This window comes from Lacerta agilis, chromosome 9 (assembly GCF_009819535.1).
Source record: "Lacerta agilis isolate rLacAgi1 chromosome 9, rLacAgi1.pri, whole genome shotgun sequence".
NCBI classification, from domain to species: Eukaryota; Metazoa; Chordata; class Lepidosauria; order Squamata; family Lacertidae; genus Lacerta; species Lacerta agilis.
Window position 1 is genome coordinate 71,524,287 of NC_046320.1, and position 18,629 is coordinate 71,542,915.

Below are 18,629 nucleotides of genomic sequence, written 5' to 3' on the forward strand. Positions count from 1 at the left end.
TGCTTTTTCCACTAATTAGGTGTGTAATCTGTGGAGCTATGCTAGGTTGTTCTGGTTATTTAACTTCTCTCCAAGTATAGGATTTATTCTAGATTTCTTGCTGCAGTTTACTGTGTCCCTAAAGGCCCCTCTGCTAGAGCTGAGCTGAAAATTGAATTTCTGCAGGATCATCACTCCTGAGCTACAAGTTTTTCAAGAATTTACCCTACTGGGATTTAGCTGCTAGCACACAATGGCTTTCCTGTGCCATTGTTGCAAGTTTTAGCTGATGTTCTAATAAATTACTGTCCATATTATGTCACCCAACACCACAATGCAGCTTCAAGAACCAGTGTGGCTTCCAGATCCAATGCAGCTTCCAGATCCAATGCGGCTTCCAGATCCAATGTGTCATCCAGATCCAATGTGTCATCCAGATCCAATGTGTCATCCAGAACAAAACTAAAAAGAAGAAGAAAACAGGCCCCTGCAAAGGGTATGTATGCAGCACACACAGAAGTTGTTCATAGCATAGAGGAGGAACATACTTGAAGGGGAAGATGGAAGAGAAACAGGAGGCATCTGTGACCGGTCATGGTGGGGAGGGCTGGAGAAAAGCCTGCAATGCTTTGTCAGCCCAACAGGTTCACGTAGCTCAACAAACAACAGTGGTTGAGGGTTTGAGTCAATCATCAGCTTCTGGCTATGACAGTGATGGTGAGAAGTCTCAAGTTTCAGCCTGTGTTCTCTCCTGATCCACACTGTGCTAACATTCATGGAAAAGGTTTCAAAAGATTCAGCATATCTAACCATTTAAACAGGGATAGATTCTTTAGGATAGGTCTCTTATATGTTAGGGTTGCCATTATTTTTAATTTTTTTGCCAAAGTTTTAGGAAATTCACCCAAGAAAATAACATTTCTGATATGGGCTGCCATACACCCAGGTTTTCGATGGACAAATCCCTAATATGTTCAGGAAATTCTGGACTTATGGCAGCCCTCTTATATGTTTTGAAAACACCACTAATGATTTATAGATTTATTCAATGTGGGTTATGCTGTCACGAAGAGTCGGACACGACTGAACAACTGAACAACAACCCCAACCCTCCTTGCTGGGATAATAGTAGGATGTTGGCTCATAGTAGTTAATGCAGAGTTTTCTTTCTTTTTGTTCTTCAAGGAAAGCTAGCTGCTTTTTTGCATAATATACAAGACTTCTTTCCATCTTCCATTGGTATATTTCTTGCAGTAATGCTGTGCCTGATCCTATTTTTCGCCGCACTCGGGACAACTATTTTGTGTAAGTAGCAAAGAAAAAACATTAAATCCTCTGGGCTGGTTTCACTTCAGTGTGATGTATACTATCAAAAAGAGTGTGACTCAGCTAAACCATTTCCCCAAAACAACACTGACCTACCCAGCACCTGCTGTGGGCACAGCTCACTGTGGGAAAGAAGCCTATGAGAATGTTCATCCAATCAATCAATTGGGCAGGTAAAGACATGGCTACCTAGCAACGCTGGGAGCTTAAAGTGTGCGTGAATTGTTCCTTGGTGTGCAAGGCTCACTGACAATCAAATCAGCTGAGCCTCTTTGAAGACACAGCCTTTAGAACAGGGGTCAGCAAACCTTTTTAGGAGGGGCCAGTTCACCACCCCTCAGCCCTTGTGGCGGGCAAGACTCCACACACACGGTGGAGGGGTGCTTCTCTCTCTCTTTCCCTCTCTCCCCCAGCCCCTTCCCTCCCCCTGCTTTCCTACCTCCTCCTCCGCTCTGCCTGTGGTTGGGAGCCGGCGGCAGTGGCATCGCCTCTCCTTTCCGGGCCAGCTTTCCTGGGTACCAGGCGCTGGGACAGCAGGTGTGCCAAGCTCCAGCTGAAGCCCCATGACGCTGCTGTCATGATGCCCACAGCGTGGTCATGGACGGAGATGCCAGGAGGTGGGTGGCAAGTCTGGGCCAAGCCTCAGTGCATGGGCGGCAAAGCTTCAGATTGGCTGGCACCAATCAAAGCCCAGCTCCCTTCCTCTGCAGGGCGGGGAGAACGCAGTGGGAGGGAGGGTCGCTGCCGCAGTGTGTGTTAGGGAGTGAGGGGGGAAAATGGCAACCAATTTTTTTTGCCAAAAAATGGCGCAGCCTGAATGATCACGCCGACCCAAGTGGCGATTCCAGGACCGTCCGTGGGACAAATCCAGAGGGCAATTGGGCCTAATCCAGGCCACGGGCCTTAGTTTGTTGACCCATGCTTTAGAAGGTGGTTTGTGAGTACAAATAAACTCACCATCAGACCTTTTTCCTCTGCCAATCTACAGAGGAAAAATTTCCAGAGTTATCCGCGACTGGACCTAACGGTCAGGGGTCCCTTTACCTTTAGGCAGCGTTGGGGAAAACAGTTCATGCAGTATACAAAAGCATAGATTTCGTGCTAGAAAATGTGACTTCCCTATAAGGAAAGCAGGTTCCATAGCTAAGGCATGGGGAGCCTTGATTCAAAACCAGTCTCAGAAATTCCAGAGTGGGGATTCAGCCATGCCCAGACAAGTGTATAAGAATACAATTTCTTTTTTTCTTAAATCATTTCTAGATATTCAGGGATCAGGAACGTCACCTGCTGTAGTAAAAGCATTTAAGAACATTAAGGATTTTATGATAAAAAGGGAGCCATCTCTCAAAGACAAGAATGGTAAGCAATGGGTTTCAGTCTGACCACACTTCCCCCCTGCCCAACCCAGAGATATCACCCCCACAGCATAACTGTTTGTGACAAGGAAAAATAGGTTTAAAAAGGAGAATTCCCTGGATGCAAAGATCCAGGTTTGAGGCAACTACACTTTGGTGAGAGAACCCCAGCAGAGGTTTAAAACCCAGAAAAAAATGCTGGGAAGTGGCTGGGCTGCAGTGGAACACTGATAGGTAGAAGAAAAATTAAACGCCCTTTTATCATTTACCACTTGCTTTCTGGAAATGCTATCCCTTCATTCATAGTATTCAGCCAGAACAGAGAACCTTTCATTTGCTGAAAAGATGTAGTTTAGATCTGATAAATCAGACTCAAACTTAACACATATTCTTTATATGCTTGTCTATTCTGGTATGAAATCACTTGTGATTGATTTTGCTGTGAAACTCAAGAAAAACTAGGGAGTGAATCTGTAGGTCCCATAAGAAATGGAACCTACAAGCTTAGGCTTTTATTTTATTCACATGAGGACATGATTTGGGTTAAGCCTGCTCTTTCCCCTCGGTGAAAGACTGTTCTTTCTGGGTCCTATATTTGGGTTCTGCTTGTTGTTCTTCTTCTTTTCATGCTAGAATGTGACCGTTCACTGGATTTTTGGAAAGTGGCTTTTTATATACATTGATGGATGTTTGAGATCCCACTGGCTTGAATTATTCAAACCTTTTAGATGCTGAAATATTTCGTGAAACTCAGAAGTTAGCAGACAAACTGGTTGACTTGATCATCAATGTGACTGAAATAGAAGATGAAATTGGTAAGTTTCTTTGAGACGGACGGTGACGCTGGAGAATCATGGTTTTCTGCTTCCACCTTCCATTCCTCAGCAGCATTGTGGCTCAACTGCTGGGTCAAGAGGGCAGTGCTTGTTGGAATCCCTTCACAGACACATTTCCATGAAATAAGCCTAAATGATTTCATTATTTGGACAAATGTTCTAGAGGGTTGAGTATCAAGTTGTTTCAATAAATTATGATGGATTATAATAGGAGTACGTAATGGTGTGTGTGTGTGTGTGTGTGTGTGTGTGTGTGTGTGTGTACACACACAGAAAGAGAGAGAAAGACCTTCAGTTTGACTTCACTTATATCCCTATTTTCCTCCCTTCTCTTTTCACTGCAAATTCCCGGCTTGTTTCAAAGAGGATATTAGTAAAAAGCTTCGTCAGCAATGGGTGCCGTACAAGGAAGTCTTATATTTATTTGAAGATAGAACGAAGCCGTGGCACAAAGCAATAACAGCTTGTGAGGATGAAAAATCCATGCTGATTACTATTGGAAGTCTTGAAGAGGAGGTGAGCAGAACACTGGTATACATGAACACCAAGAATGTTCCTTCACAATTTGATTATTTTATGCCCTTTGAGTGCTTATGAAACTTCTGTAGCATCTCAGCTGCTTCCTGCTCCTTTCCTCCACAAGCAGAAAAAAAACCCACAGGGCAAAATTATATAAACTGTGCTCCAATGATCAAAAAGCTCGGGAGATTGGGGCGGGGGGTAGTTTATTTTTAAAAATAGTATTACAAAAGTTGGTTGCCACCCCCCACTCTCTGCCGAGTGCGGGGATTCTTTGCTGGAGCCTCCCACATGCAGGACAAGGTCAACTGCACACGGGATACCAGTTGCTGGGGATATGCGGCCAGCGTCTCACGTGCGTCCTTGCACAGGCGCCGGCCAAGCCTGCGAACGGGACAGCCGGTAATTCCGGAGCTTAACTCACACTGCGCCGTTGTCCGCCAGGCTGAATCTGAAGGGTGCGTGAGTAGTTCGGATGAAAAGGTGCCTCGTAGATGTACCTGCAAGCACTTGCGACCTCCTAAGTTGTTCCCTTAAGTAACGTACCCAAATAAAAGGTGGCCAAAACTACGGCCAAGCAAGAGCGCTAATAAACTGCAAAAAATTAAATTAAGATGAAATGAAGACAGACAACCATTGTTTCTTTTGATGGCTTTGGCTAACCCGCATGGGCTATTACTTCTCTCTATGCCTCGACTGTTCTAAGACTATCTAAGCTAGCTGACCCTGTACCGCCAATTCTTCCGCAATCTATAAGCTAACTAAACCTTTACCGCCAATTCTTCCGCAAGCTAACCTCTCTACCTCCTGCACGTGCTTCCAACCCAACCAACCCATTCCCAAAACCCGACTACCTGAACAACTGATTGAACCTGACTATCTGCCCAAAATGGGGAGCCGCAGCCTTTTATTGACAATGAACAGGCAACATCATGATCAATACTTTTACCAATCAGAACACTGTTGCTGCCCTTGAAAAGGGCGGGAAGCAGATTAACTGACCATTAACAAGTTTAAACCTTTGGAGCCAAAAAGTCTAAGCGGAGGGATCTCAGTGGCAAGACGCCTACTGAGTCCTGCTTTCACTTTCGCTTTTACTCGGAAGTATACGTTAAATAGTGCACATAATTGACATTAAACAGGTATAAACGATCACGGGTGCAAAGACACCCACGGAGAGTATTCCCACATATCCACTTTCTTTTTTATATTTTTAAAATTGTTTAAAATTGTTACAAAAGAGGAAGATCAGGAGTATCAAAATGAATACTTTCACATAAATAACACAAAGAGTATCATAAAATATTTGTACACATTGTGCATTGGATAAGTTTGCATAAAACTGCATTTCACACCAGTATAAACATAATGAATACCAAAGGATACCTCAGAAGATTAAAGAGGATAATAACCTGAATGACCATATAGGCATTCCTCCATTAACCATTGGAATTCTTTAGACACCAGGCAATATATATTTTATCAAGGATTGAATTCTGAATATTAGATGAAAGCATTGGAATAATTATTCCTTGACTACCAGCAATAAACCTTTTATCAGGTAAGATACACCAAAATATGGCTTAGGGAAAATAACAAACCACTAGGCAAACATAAGAATGGCCTTAGAAAAGGACCATGACCTTAGCGAAGGCAAACAGGCAGATATAAACTTTAGCATAAGGCACATAATAAGCCATAGCCTTCCCCGAACCCTTTTTACCTTGGGGAAGACAATCCATAAACCCTTTAACTCTGGAGAAGACAATCCATGGCCTTCCCCGAACCCCTCCCCCATTTTAAATTTTTTGTTTTTTCGTGGAAAAAGGAATGTGTCCTAAAGAACCGAGAGAACTTCCAAGATGAGCTGCAGACCAGGCAGGATACCTTTCCACCCAAAGAAAAAAGCAGAGGGGAAAGATAATCCAGACACCTGGTTGCCTGCCAAAGAGTAGCATATAGACAAGGGGAGGAATCTTCTGACATCAAGGCCAGAAGGGAAAATCTGCAACTTATGTAAGCATAAAATAAATAGGTGAAACACCAGTAAAAACAATGGCAAGGAAACTATATACACAATCTTCATCTAGAAATTCACAGGCTGCAAAAAGAGATGTGCAAGCTGAAAAGGAAAACACATGTAACAAGGGAGCACGATATTAGAATAGAGCAGTAATACCATAAATCCCCTGTACACAACAATATTAGCAGGCAAATATCAGACATAAGAAAATAAGATATCCATAACCATACAAGGGATAATATGCAACTTTTGCAAACAGAATGACGAAGGCAGGACCACTTTAGAACTGCGAAAAGTAAAAGTCTCTGCTGAAGAATGCACGAAGACGAAGATGAGGTGCTAGGTGTTTTCTCCCCTGGCTGCACAGGGACACCTAGGAGGAAAGTTCAGCAATGCAGGAAAGTTCAATGAAGAACGCTGAGCAGTCTGGCGATGAGCTAACACCTGTGGAAAGAAGGCAAAGCAAGCAAATCATAGGGCCCAGCCGAAGACCGAAGTCTTTCCTAACTGGGCAAAATGATATAAACTCCGAAGAGTGGCAGGAATATTCCCACTGAGGATCGACTTCCTCCCAAGTGGGCGGAGGTGGAATCTTCTTTCCACAAAGTGGAGAATCAAGGAAAACAAACAAAGGTGTCCAGAAGAGACAGGTAAGCAAAAGTACCCAGCCAGGAAGCAAAGGATTTTCCGAGCTGGGCAAGGACAGAACCTTCCGTCCTTCTGCTGAAGAGAAGCTGCAAACAGGCCTAGGCAGTCGGGAGAACAAACAAGGACTGCCTAGAAATAAACAGGTGCTTTCAGATAACAAGCTGGAGATATGCTGCATTCAACAAGACATTGAGAAGTAAGCGATGAACAGTCACCAATCAAAACTAGTCAACATGGCAATTGGCAATCGATGAAAAAGGAACATCGAATTTCATGCAAAGTCTGTCTAGCTTGACTTCTCAGGTGCGCTGCAAACAGGTATATTCAGAGAACGAGTTGAATATTCTCAACCTGGGTCCTTGGCTCTCCATGGACGGACGCACCTGGCAGGTATCCAGACGGCCTTGTCGTCTATCGCAACCGCAGCATATCCACGACCCCAGGTGATGAGTGGAGCTGGACCTCACCATTGGATGTCAGGCAGGAGGTGATAAGAGACCAAGGGCCGAGGGAGCTGTTCTTCCTTCTTGAAGTGGAGATCCACCGGAGAATGCGGCTTGTTATGAGGAAAGAGAAGAAAGTTCAAGGTGAAAATAACCTTTGCAACCGCTAAAGGGATCTCAGACACCGGAAGGTGACGTCCTGCAGTCTGTTTGTGCAGCAGGGTCTTGAAGGTGAGATGCGTCCTCTCAATGAGAGCTTGACCTGTAGAATTAAAAGGAATCCCGTGGATAGGGAGATGTTCCACTGCAAACAGAAATCACTGAAAGCCTGAGAAGTGTAGGCCGGGCCATTATCTGTCTTAATGGCTTGAGGTTTTCCCATAACTGAGAAGATTCTTATGCAATGCTGAATAACGTGCTTGGAGGTTTCTCCTTTTAGTGGCTTAGCCCAAATAAAACCTGAAAACGTATCCACTGTGACATGAAGCTTTGACATGGGTGCCAGGGCAGGGACATGTGTCACGTCCATCTGCCAAAGCTGATTTGCTTCCGTGCCCCGACAGTTGACAGCATCAAAAGGCAAAAAGATTGGGGACTTGGAGCATGAAGGGCAGCAAGAAATAATGTCCCTTGCTTGAGACATGGGAATGGAAAAAGTCTTGTGTAGCACTTTTGCTGACTGATGAAACGTCTCGTGGCTTGTGACAGGATTATCAAACAATGAGAAAGCAAATGTTCTGAGGGCAGCATCTGCTGCTGCATTGCCTTCCACCAAGAATCCTGGAAGGTTGGAATGGGAACGTAAATGTGCAGTGAAAAAAGGAAAGGAGTGTTCCTGTAACAACACCTGAAGCTGTGTGAACAGATCAAAGAGATTCTCATCCATAGATGGGGATAAGTAAGCAATTGGAAGTGATGACAACAATCTGTAGACGTATTGAGAATCCACAACGAGATTAAATGCTTCTGCATCAAATGTTCTGAAGGCTAAAATCGACTTCCGGCGAGGACGCCATCGCGGGCGGTCATGGGTCGCTTCGGCAGCGAAGCGACTCAGGCCGGCCCGGGGGTAGGAGCCCCACTACCGCAAAGCGGGGCTTCGCTAAACCGCGGGTCGAGCGTCCCGCGGCATGGGCTCTCTGGCGAGCCCGCTATGGTTCCGAACCCTTCCCCCGTTCGCCCTGTAAAGGGGGAGTGGGGGTGAAGGGACCACGGAGCCGGGCTGTGGAGGCATGCCCCAACCGGACCGGCGAAGCGGCGGCCGCCGCTCGCGATGAGCGAGATCGTTCTACCTGGCAGAAGGAAAACAAAAGAAGCCCGTTGGCCGTGAGTACGTGAACAATTGAACTTATCTTTGACATTTGGCGCTCCGGGAGATATGACGGAAAGGAAGCCCGTTTTTCTCCCTTTGGTGGAAAGAAAGTAACTGCTTTGATGGCGACTGCTGTTGCAGTGATGGATACAATGTTTCGAATTTGACAAGTGAGACTGATTAGACCCCTTTTGGGGGACTTAAATTGGTGGGAATATTTATTCTTGAAGTGGACAGAATGTAATCTTTTCGCCCTAACTTCAGGGAAAATGGCTGCGGAGACTTGTGACTGAGATGGAAAAGTACTGTGACTAAGATGGAAAAATATTGAAACCTGATACCCTATGCCCACTTCTACCATGTTGGGTTTCATTTTCAAGCTGGTTTTAGACTCTGGACTGACTCACGAACAAAGGATTATTATTTTTGAATTTAGAATTGCTGAACCAGAATTAACCTTGCTGAATCAGGATGACAATTTATATCTCACAGGAAAGACCATTCAGAACATTGTTAAAATGGAAGAAAACCTTGGCAGAGAGCTTAAGGGAATTATTGAAGAACAAAGTACAATGCTTTTGCAACTCCAAGAAGATGAAAAGTCCTGTTGGGGTGGGAGACCCAGGATTAGAAGATTTTTTATATCCAATTTCTGGGGTGAGAGCCCAGGAATGATGGGGAAAAGATTTATATATTTACAATTAGAAGAGGAACAGAATTTTGAACCGGAGATGCTGGAAGGTGATTATCTGCGTACCCTGATGCTCCCTGTAAGGACTGTTGTAGACTATGTCTGGAACTGTGGACTTATAAGAAAAGAGGACATTCTGAAAAATGGTTTTGGTGTAAGATGGAGGAACGTCTGGGGGGAGACCCCGAGATGGCGAAAGAAAATGGTTAGAAAAGGGATAGGGTGAAATGTATTAAGGATAAAATTAGGATGGTTTATTATGGTACCCTGAAGTCAGTGTGTTAAGATTTTAAGTTTTTGAACTAGAGAAGAGATATTTGATTTTTTCTTTATTAGCAGCAGTTTAAGTGAAAGAAGATGTATGATTTGATACAAGAACTAATTTGTTGTGTTATGTAGCAATATTATTAATTATTATGAAGTTATACTTGGAATAGATTTGATTTAAGTTAAGAAGTGATAGATTATTTTGAAGTAAAAACAAGATTTAAGAAGTATGTTTAGTTTTGAGTTTTGAATGATTTAATTTCAGAGATGAGAAGTTATTAAAGTAAAATTGGAATTGGAACCAAAGGAGAGAAAACGGGGGAAGTCACCTAGTAATGATTCGAACAAGAATAGGTTTTTTTGTGCAAACAAGAAAAAGAATTGTTGGTGTATTTGTATTTGTTTTATTATGGTTTGATTGTTGGGTTTGTGTTTGTGTTTGTGTTGGTCTATGTGTTATGTTGTTCTTTGTTTTGTAAAAACCAATAAATTCTCTACGAAAAAAACAACAACAAATGTTCTGAAGGCTAAAATCACTGCTGCCAATTCTGATCGCTGAGCTGAAAGCTGGCGTTCTGTGAAGAGAGATTTCCATTCTCCATCTTCCTGCCAGGTAAGGACACCACAAGCAGGAGCACCATCAGTGAATAGAGTTTTTGCTGCAGAGATGGGCTGAAGCATCATCATGGATGAAAGGCGATAAGGGATGTGCCGTAGCAAAGTAAATCTGATATCTTTAGGTGGGTTGAACAAAAATGAGCCTGTAAAATCTGTGATAGCAATCTGGAAACTTTCTGAATGCTGAATCAGCGACGACACTTGGTCTTGAGAGAAAGGAATGTAGATGGAAAGTAGATCATTACCACTAAGGTGAACTGCACGACTTCTGCACTTGACAAGAAGGTCAGATATTGCATCTATGCTGGAATAAACGTTTCTATGAGGTGTGTGCGAAAGGTGAAGCCATTCAACGATCGCCACTTTCAATGGGGTGTCTGGAACGTACAACGCTGCTGTTGGCAATCTCGGTGTCGAGAAGATGGCACAGGAAAGAGTGCAATTGGCAGTTGGCACACGATTTACTGCTACTTGTTGCAACTTCGCGTTAACTCCCTGTAAGGCAAGACACATTTCACATGTGCACGGAATAACATCTGCAGGAAATGTGTGTCCCTTGAGAGCAGAGAACAACGGTGACAGCTCAGAGGTAGAAACTGCTAAGGAGGTGCGAGCCCAATTTAAATGTCCCAGGAGCTGTTGTAACTGGACCAAGGTGAAAGACTCTGGGATAACGATGCTTGGCATTTCAGGCAGGGCCACTGTCTGTAGCAGTTTGTGACCTAAATAGTGTAATGGAGCAACATGCTGTACCTTTTCTGGGGCAATACAAAGTCCGAAGAAGTTGAGCATGCGCGTAAGATGCTCTATATGATGCTCTGAAACCTTTTCCTCCATGGATCAAGATGTCATCCATATAGTGGCAAATCTGCATTGACGCTGCTCCGAACACCTGTGGTGTGGACATACCCTTGAGTCATGTTCCTCCTTGCGAAGGTCCAGGTTGTAGTGGGGAAGCTGATTGACGTTCTCCACCTTCTTAAGGTTGTTGGCCTTCACAGGTTCTTGAACTTGCACCCTATTATTTTACCGGGGCCGGGGCGCGGCCCGCAGGATCGTTTCCCTGGACTGGGGATGATGCATCTGAAGAGCTGTTCTGTGGATTCAGGCGGCACTGACTTGCCCAGTGGAAACCTTTCTGGCAGATGGGGCACTTCTCTGGCGGCTTGGCAGGAGGCTTCTGCACGACTGTACACTGGGAACGAAAGTGATCATCTTTATCACAGCCATAGCATTTCTTGACTGGCGTTGAGCTGTCTTGACATGGCGTCTGTACTGCAGTGGCCAAAAGCTGTGCTTTGTAGGAATGAGTGCCTACATTCTGGCAGGACGCGTAGCATCTCTGTTAAGCTGGCATCTGGTCGAGCTGCAACTGCAGTCAGGGCATTCTTGCAGTCATCGTTGGCATTCTCAAAGGCAAGTTGCTTGGAGAGCATGTGTCTGGCGTGACGATCTTCTATCTGGCGTTCTACCGCGACGATCAGACGGTCCGCGATGTCCCCATAAGGCTCTTTTGGACCCTGTCGAACCACGGCGAATCCTGATATTGAGCCTGGCATCTGTACGATTGGGCAACGTCATGATCAATACTTTTACCAATCAGAACACTGTTGCTTGCCCTTGAAAAGGGCGGGAAGCAGATTAACTGACCATTAACAAGTTTAAACCTTTGGAGCCAAAAAGTCTAAGCGGAGGGATCTCAGTGGCAAGACGCCTACTGAGTCCTGCTTTCACTTTCGCTTTTACTCGGAAGTATACGTTAAATAGTGCACATAATTGACATTAAACAGGTATAAACGATCGCGGGTGCAAAGACACCCACGGAGTGTATTCCCACAGCCGAGTGGTGGCAAGAACCCAGGGGGTTCCCAGCACTCACCCAGGGTCTGTGTTCCTTTAGAGAACTGGCACACAGCAGAGACTGCCGTAGCTTTGAGAAATATGGTTTACTCGCCTATTTACACCTTCAGTCTGCATGGAGTCCAGATCCTACAGCATACTTATTTCAAAAGAGGCTTGTACCTTACAGCCGTGTAGCCCTGGAGTCAAAGGCATCTCCCAACCAGACTGCAGGCAGCCTACCCAAGATGGATTCCAGTCTTTCTTCTCTTCCCTTGCTAAAGACTTTCTTTTCCCATCACTTCACACCCATTACCCTTCAACCAACTTCTGTCTGCCCAGGCCCAAGATGCCTCTTAGATGGGTCACCAACACCTATTGTCATGTTAATACCTCTATCCAGGTGAGGCATTGGCTTGGAAGGGAAGTTTAGCCTGTGTTTTTCCACTGCAATCTTCCCTTCAATACTCCAAATAATCAAAATCCTACTGCAGAGTTTATGAACCAAGCTAAAAGTATCAGATCATTGGGCACTTTGCTAGAATGTGTTTTGAGTTGCAGACTGGACATAGTGCAATGTCAATTTCCTTACACCTCCTGGTATGAGAATGAGAAAATGAGAGAGAGAGAGAGAGAGAGAGGAGAGAGGAGAGGAGAGAGAGAGAGAGGAATGTCAATAAGTGCCATAGGTGCTGTTATGTACTGAGTTGAATAGGATCTAAAATGCAGCAGTCTGATTGGTCCTAGAACAATAGGATCCAGAATGCAGCAGTCTGATTGGTCCGCAGGAGCCACCCCAATCCAGCTCCAGGTGGAAGTGAATCCGCAATCCGATTGGCATACAGGAGTATCCCAGAATTAGCCAATCACGTGGGGCCCATTGTGTAAATAGTGTATATAAAGCAGACGTTTTGGGGGAACTGCATTCCTCACAACTATGAGCTGAATAAAAAGCATGAAATTCACACTTGACTCCGAGTATGTTTCAGGTGCCAACCTGAATTAATTCACCTCTGATGGTTTCCTTAACCTTAACCAAGAGATGTAACGAATTGATACCATTTGTTTTGAGCCCCCCCCCCATTATTCATTCATCAGACATTCAAATGACTACATGTAGGTGGGAAAAGAGACCGAGCTTGTTTCTGTGATGAAACATTCTCCTGCCCGTGCACATTTCACATTTGTTTCACTACTGGAAGAGACTGCTTTCCTCCTAAGAAATATATGTGTAATCTGGAATTGATTTGAAAGAGGATTCTGGTTCCACATTCCTAGGAAAGACCTTATGATTGTGCTCTTTGCAGGAGTTTCTAGAAAGAGGAACCAATACTGCACATCAAGACTCGTGGATTGGTCTCCCTTATAAGGATGGGAAATGGCAATGGTATAACGGTATTAATGTTGGAACCACGTGAGTGTAAACAAAATTTCTCTGCTTATTGTATTGTCGAAACTTTGTTAGGCATTCATCTCTCAGCACACTTGTTCTTCTTTACCTGTATCTAGAATTCACACAGGCTGTGGTTTTATATTTCTTTTTGAGCTCCACATGAGTTTAGTAGAAGGCAAACAACCATCTCTAGTCCATTTTAATCAAAAGTTGACATAATAATAATAATAATAATAATAATAATAATAATAATAATAATAAAAAATTTATTTATACCCCGCCCTTCCCTGCCAAACCAGGCTCAGGGCAGCTAACACCAATAAAATCACACAAAAACATAAAACAATTCATTAAAATACAGATTAAAATACAATTTAAAATTTAATCTAGACTGCAGCCTCATTTTTAAGTAGCCCACCAATCACACCAAAAGAACGAAACCTCAGGGTTAAACTGAAACCAACCCAAAGGGTAGGTGGAACAGCTCCGTCTTGCAGGCCCTGCGGAAAGATGCCAAATCCTGCAGGGCCCTGGTCTCTTGTGACAGATTGTTCCACCTAGTCGGGGCCAGTACTGAGAAGGCCCTGGCCCTAGTTGAAGCCAACCTAGCATCACTTGTGGCTCGGGACCTCCAAAAAGTTATTATTTGAGGACCTTAAGGTCCTACCCAGGACATACCAGGAGAGGCAGTCCCTTAGGTACAAGGTTCTTAAGCCACATAGGATAGGACATCTTGAGTATGTAAAAAGTCTTGATAGTTTTGCTCCCTCATCCTTAGCAAGCCAGCCCATGGGGGACCATCATTACCACCTTATTTGCAAACAGTCCAGAGGGTTGCAATGGCTGTCAGCCTCTTCCTACTTGGACTCAACAGAAAGGAGAATGGGAACAATAGCAGGATTAGTTGCCTCTGCCTATCATTGCTTGTTGCTCTCATTTTTTCTGGCTCCACCAAATGGGTTCATCGGTGGTGTAGTGTGTGGGGAGGATGAGTGGGACTGTCACCCCGGACACAGGTTTTTGGGGGGCACATTATGGCAGCCTGCTTCATCATGAGCAGTCGTAGGGCAGTTGAGAAGGACACAACAGGATGCGCCCTGGCCCTGCAAGCTCAGTGATGCTTTTCTGAAGGGGCAATTTGCAGGAGGGCATTGTGGCTTGTTGCGTTCTTTCTGTTGGCAACTGAGGAAGGAGGCAACAGGTATGCACCCTGGACCTGCATATAAGTCCATAGCGCTGGGCTCACAGGGACCAGGGTGCAGGCCTGTTGCATCCTTCTCAGCCACCCTCCAATTAGAGGGCACCATGAGCAGGATGCAACAGTTCACAAGCCCTTCCTGCAGCCCAGCACCGCTCGCAAAAGCAGCACTGGGGACGCTCTGCTGCTGAGTTTCATTGCTAGCGTAGTATTTTACGCAGTTTTTCCAACCTGCCTTCTCATTTGCTTTTCAGGCCTGTTAATTTTTCTGCTCCAACTATTCCCCTTCAAAAAATTTTTTTAAATGTTATGTTGTGGTTCTGTGGTTTTCCCTTAAAGAGACACCCTACTCATCTCTAGAGTTAAATTTTCATAGGCTTAACAAATGAGTGCCCCTCCCCCAATGACCACCCAATTCTCATGTATCAAATAGGGGGTGCTTTGTTTTATTCTACAATTTATTACCTGCTTTTTAGTAGGGGAATACCTTCTGCACTAATTGCCATATAACTGTGAGAATAAAATACAATAAAATTATACAGTGTGAAAAAGGCATCAGATAATGTAACGTGGAATGTATACTGTATGTATACTGTGACAGACAGCTCACGGTGACAAAAAGAAACTCCCCCCCCCATAATATATTTTCTGCTGATGAACAGAATCTTTATTTAAAATTAAAAAAAAAATCTATGCATTGCAGTTATAAGTAGGTGGCAACCCTGAGACAGAAAACAGAAGTGTGAGACAAATGAGTTCAGGGACGTTTCTAGCCCCTTGGCTGCCCGGGGCGGGAAGCCAAGAGGCACCACTGGGGGAGGGGCATCGCGGCGTGTGCGTGCGTCATGACGTCATGATGCACGCGCACAGCACAACATCCCACCCCCAGGGATGCCAGGCGGCGGATTCGGGAGTCTCTGTGAGCTGCAGAGACTGCTGAAGCTGCCGCCTGGGCTCCCTCGGCGGAGCGCAAGTCAGGGCAGGGAGAGGGGTGGGACAGCGAGGAGGGGTGTCACCCCTCCCGCTGGCCCGCCCCTTGCCTCCATGGCACGGCGAAAAAAAGCCGCTGAAAGGGGGGCTATTTTCAGCGCTGTCGGGGCAGAGCCGCAGGAGTGGCCAGCGAGGGGGGGTGACACCCGCCTCACTGGCCGCCCCTGCGGCTCCACCCCGGCAGCACCAAAATAGCCTTAAAAAAAAACCAGGGGGGCCACCGCCCAAAGTGTCACCCCCAGCAGAGCGCTGCCTGGGGCGGGACGCCCCCCGCCCCCCTTGCTACGCCCCTGACTGAGTTGAAACATTTCCTTAACATTCCTAAATAAAGTAAATATCCAATGTGGATTCATTACTTTTGAGTCACTTATTTCTGGTGCTACCTTTCATTTTCAGTTACTGGAAGGCAGGTATGCCACATGAATTCGATAAGAAACCTTTGTGCCATCCTAAAAGCACATTGCTCTACCCCCCAAAAATGCTGGGAAAACATTCCCTGTGATAAACAAAAACGATGGATATGTAAGAAGATGCCTGATCAAAGGTGGTACACATGAAACCCTTGATGAAACTGGATTGCATGAGCTCTATGCTGAAAACAAAGACCGCGGATCGATCCCCGCTTTTAAAAGTCTGCTGTCCGGGTTATGGAATCAGGGCATGGGAGAGCTCAGCCCTCTGCTGTCAACAATCGAAAGCACCTTTTCAGTATTCCTTCCTCAGGACTGGAAGAAGAGATCTTATTTTGCAACCTCAAAGACTTGGACCTCCAAGAATAATAAAGCATGGAAGAATTCAGTCCTAACTGGCTTCTGTACTTCCAATAAATTAATTTAGTATAATGTTACAGGTCTAGATAGTGAATGTTAGAAATTAATAAAATGGTGGCGTTCGGAATACTGGGGACATTGAGGGGGAAATGCAGGCTGCAGCAGGTCTCCTGAACTGTGCCAAAACACAGAAATTCCTGGGTTTAGCCTACGCAAAACTAGCCTGGCCTGAAGTTCTGGCTAGGCTAGTTGAGTGCAAGCCATTATGAAACAGTGGCAGTCATCAAAATATCAAAGAAACACCCTTGGGTCTGTGCACAACAGGGGTTGCCAAGAGCATGATGAGAGCATGATGCTACATAGGAGAAACGCATCCCTTTTAAAACATCAAGAGATTTGGAGAAGGGGAGGGGCCGCTTAGCAAAGGTTCTTGGGAAGGAGAAAGAGGGGCCATAACTTCATATGGGGACTGGAGGGCAGAATCATCTGGCAGGCTGGCTGAAGGCAGGCTGGGACAGAGGCAAGGAGCTGTCTTGCAATCTGATGCTGCGCCGCTGTGGGGAACAAGCCACTCTTGAGACTCTGAATGCTATAACCTCTGCATTCCCTCCATCTACACCCTGTGTAAACATGTGTAAAATAAATCATATTTTCAAAGACATGACGTCTCTGCTGCATTTTTTTAAATATCATTTTTATTAAGTCTCCAACAATATTCCAAATATTGATCATCATATACAATTTTTTTAACGTACAAATTTGCTTCCTGCCTTCCCTCCCATCCTTTCCTGGTGTTCGGTTTTTTTACTCCTTTTCATTAGCTGCTTTACAACACGTGTATTTTTATCATCTAAACCCCGCTACCAATAAATCTTTCATTAATCCACTGCTTATATTTTAAATCCTGCTCGCAACTTCATCTATTGGTGATATTTTGAAAGGTAACCCATCCGGGGTTTCCATTCCTCCTTAAACACTTTGTCATTATGTCCTCTTAATCTGGCAGTAAATTTCACAATTTCAGCATATCCCATCCGTTTTCATAAGCCATTTCTCCTCAGTTGGTAACAGTGGCGTAGCAAGGGTGGGCGTTGGGGGAGGTGTGGCCCCGTGTTCCAGCCTGGGGAGGGTGACACTCTGCGCCACCCACCCCCAAGTGTGACTCCCAAGCTGCCACTTGGCAGCTCTTCCACGCGAGCAGCCACCGTGCGGAAGGTGTGCCAGGCGGCGGCTTGGGAGTCCGGGCGGACTGTGCATGTCTGCAGCACCCCTTTTCTGTCCCTTCCATGCGGTGGCTCCTCACGCGGAAGGGCTGCAAGGTGGTGGCTTGGAAGTCGCACTCGGGGGGGGGGGTTGGCCAGGTGGTGGCTTGGGCGTCCGGGTGGACTGCACATGTGCGGACATGCGCAGTTTGCCCGGGCTGCGCTCCGTAGCACATGAGCCCCGGTAGCCAAGCGGCTCAGTATGCCTCTGGTTGGTAATCTTTTCTCTTTCCACTTCTGTGCATATAACTTCTAGCTGCTGTTGCCACATACATAAATAAATAGTCAGTTCTTGGGACTTCTGTCCCCATTATGCCTAGTGAAAAGGCTTGGTTGTTGTTGTTCTGTTTGTTTTAGGGATTATCAATTTAAACATCCTTTTCCAATTTGTTATAATTTCCAATAGCCCTGCAACTTTTTACAGTACCAAAAAAGCCTTCCTCCTGTTGGCCTTTCCAACATATACCTGGTACTGTAGCCTTTTTGCAGACCTTTCCGTTAACCTTGGGTTTTTTGTTGCACCCTTGGAGGTGAGGGAGGAAGGAGTCAAAAAAAGACACTGAGGATTTGAAATAGAGAAAGAGTTTATTATTCCTGTCATTTAGAATGGCAGGAAGGCACCCGCGTGATAATTCACAGCGAACTGCAACTGGCGAGAAGATACATACAGCTTTTATACCCTTTCAGAGTCCCTCTTGCCCCTGTTGAATGTTACAGTTTAAGGTTCATTACTGTTCCACAGAAAATTCTCTTTAAAAGAAAGAAGGAAATGACTGACCTAGTTTTGCAGCTGTGGGCAGTACAGCAGGTGATGTTAAGTTTGTATTGATTTAAGGCGTATCAGCAATCAGATATAGTATATAAGGAGGTCTGCGAACCTCTCTCAGTACCCTGGGTGGTGGGTCACTGGATGGGTCATGTTTCTGTAATGTTCTTATAGCTAATGTAATTTCTGTTATTTTTCCTTTTATTAATCCACTCCTAGTTATGCTTTACAGTCTCCTCAACCTTTGTGTGCAGTTGCTCAGCTTAAATATGCCAACAGCCCCCTCCCCAGGAATCTGTGCACGTCACAGCCTTAGTATCATCCTTGAAAATTCCTGTTCTTACAATCTTATCTTCAAGGCAAAGGTCACTTAGCCTTGAGTCGTTCCTGGCAC

At 45.1% G+C, this 18,629-nt stretch overlaps 1 protein-coding gene across 1 annotated transcript; it reads left to right on the plus strand.

Annotated features, from left to right (window-relative positions):
- Window positions 1–342: 342 nt before the first annotated feature.
- LOC117052624 (C-type lectin domain family 4 member M-like) lies at window positions 343–15,939 on the plus strand. The gene is made up of 7 exons (XM_033159592.1): window positions 343–475; window positions 1,165–1,284; window positions 2,566–2,664; window positions 3,389–3,475; window positions 3,861–4,012; window positions 13,164–13,270; window positions 15,834–15,939. Exons 2-7 carry the CDS (start codon window positions 1,236–1,238, stop codon window positions 15,937–15,939), a joined length of 600 nt encoding a protein of 199 aa, XP_033015483.1. The 5' UTR covers window positions 343–475; window positions 1,165–1,235.
- The last annotated feature ends 2,690 nt before the right edge of the window (window positions 15,940–18,629 follow it).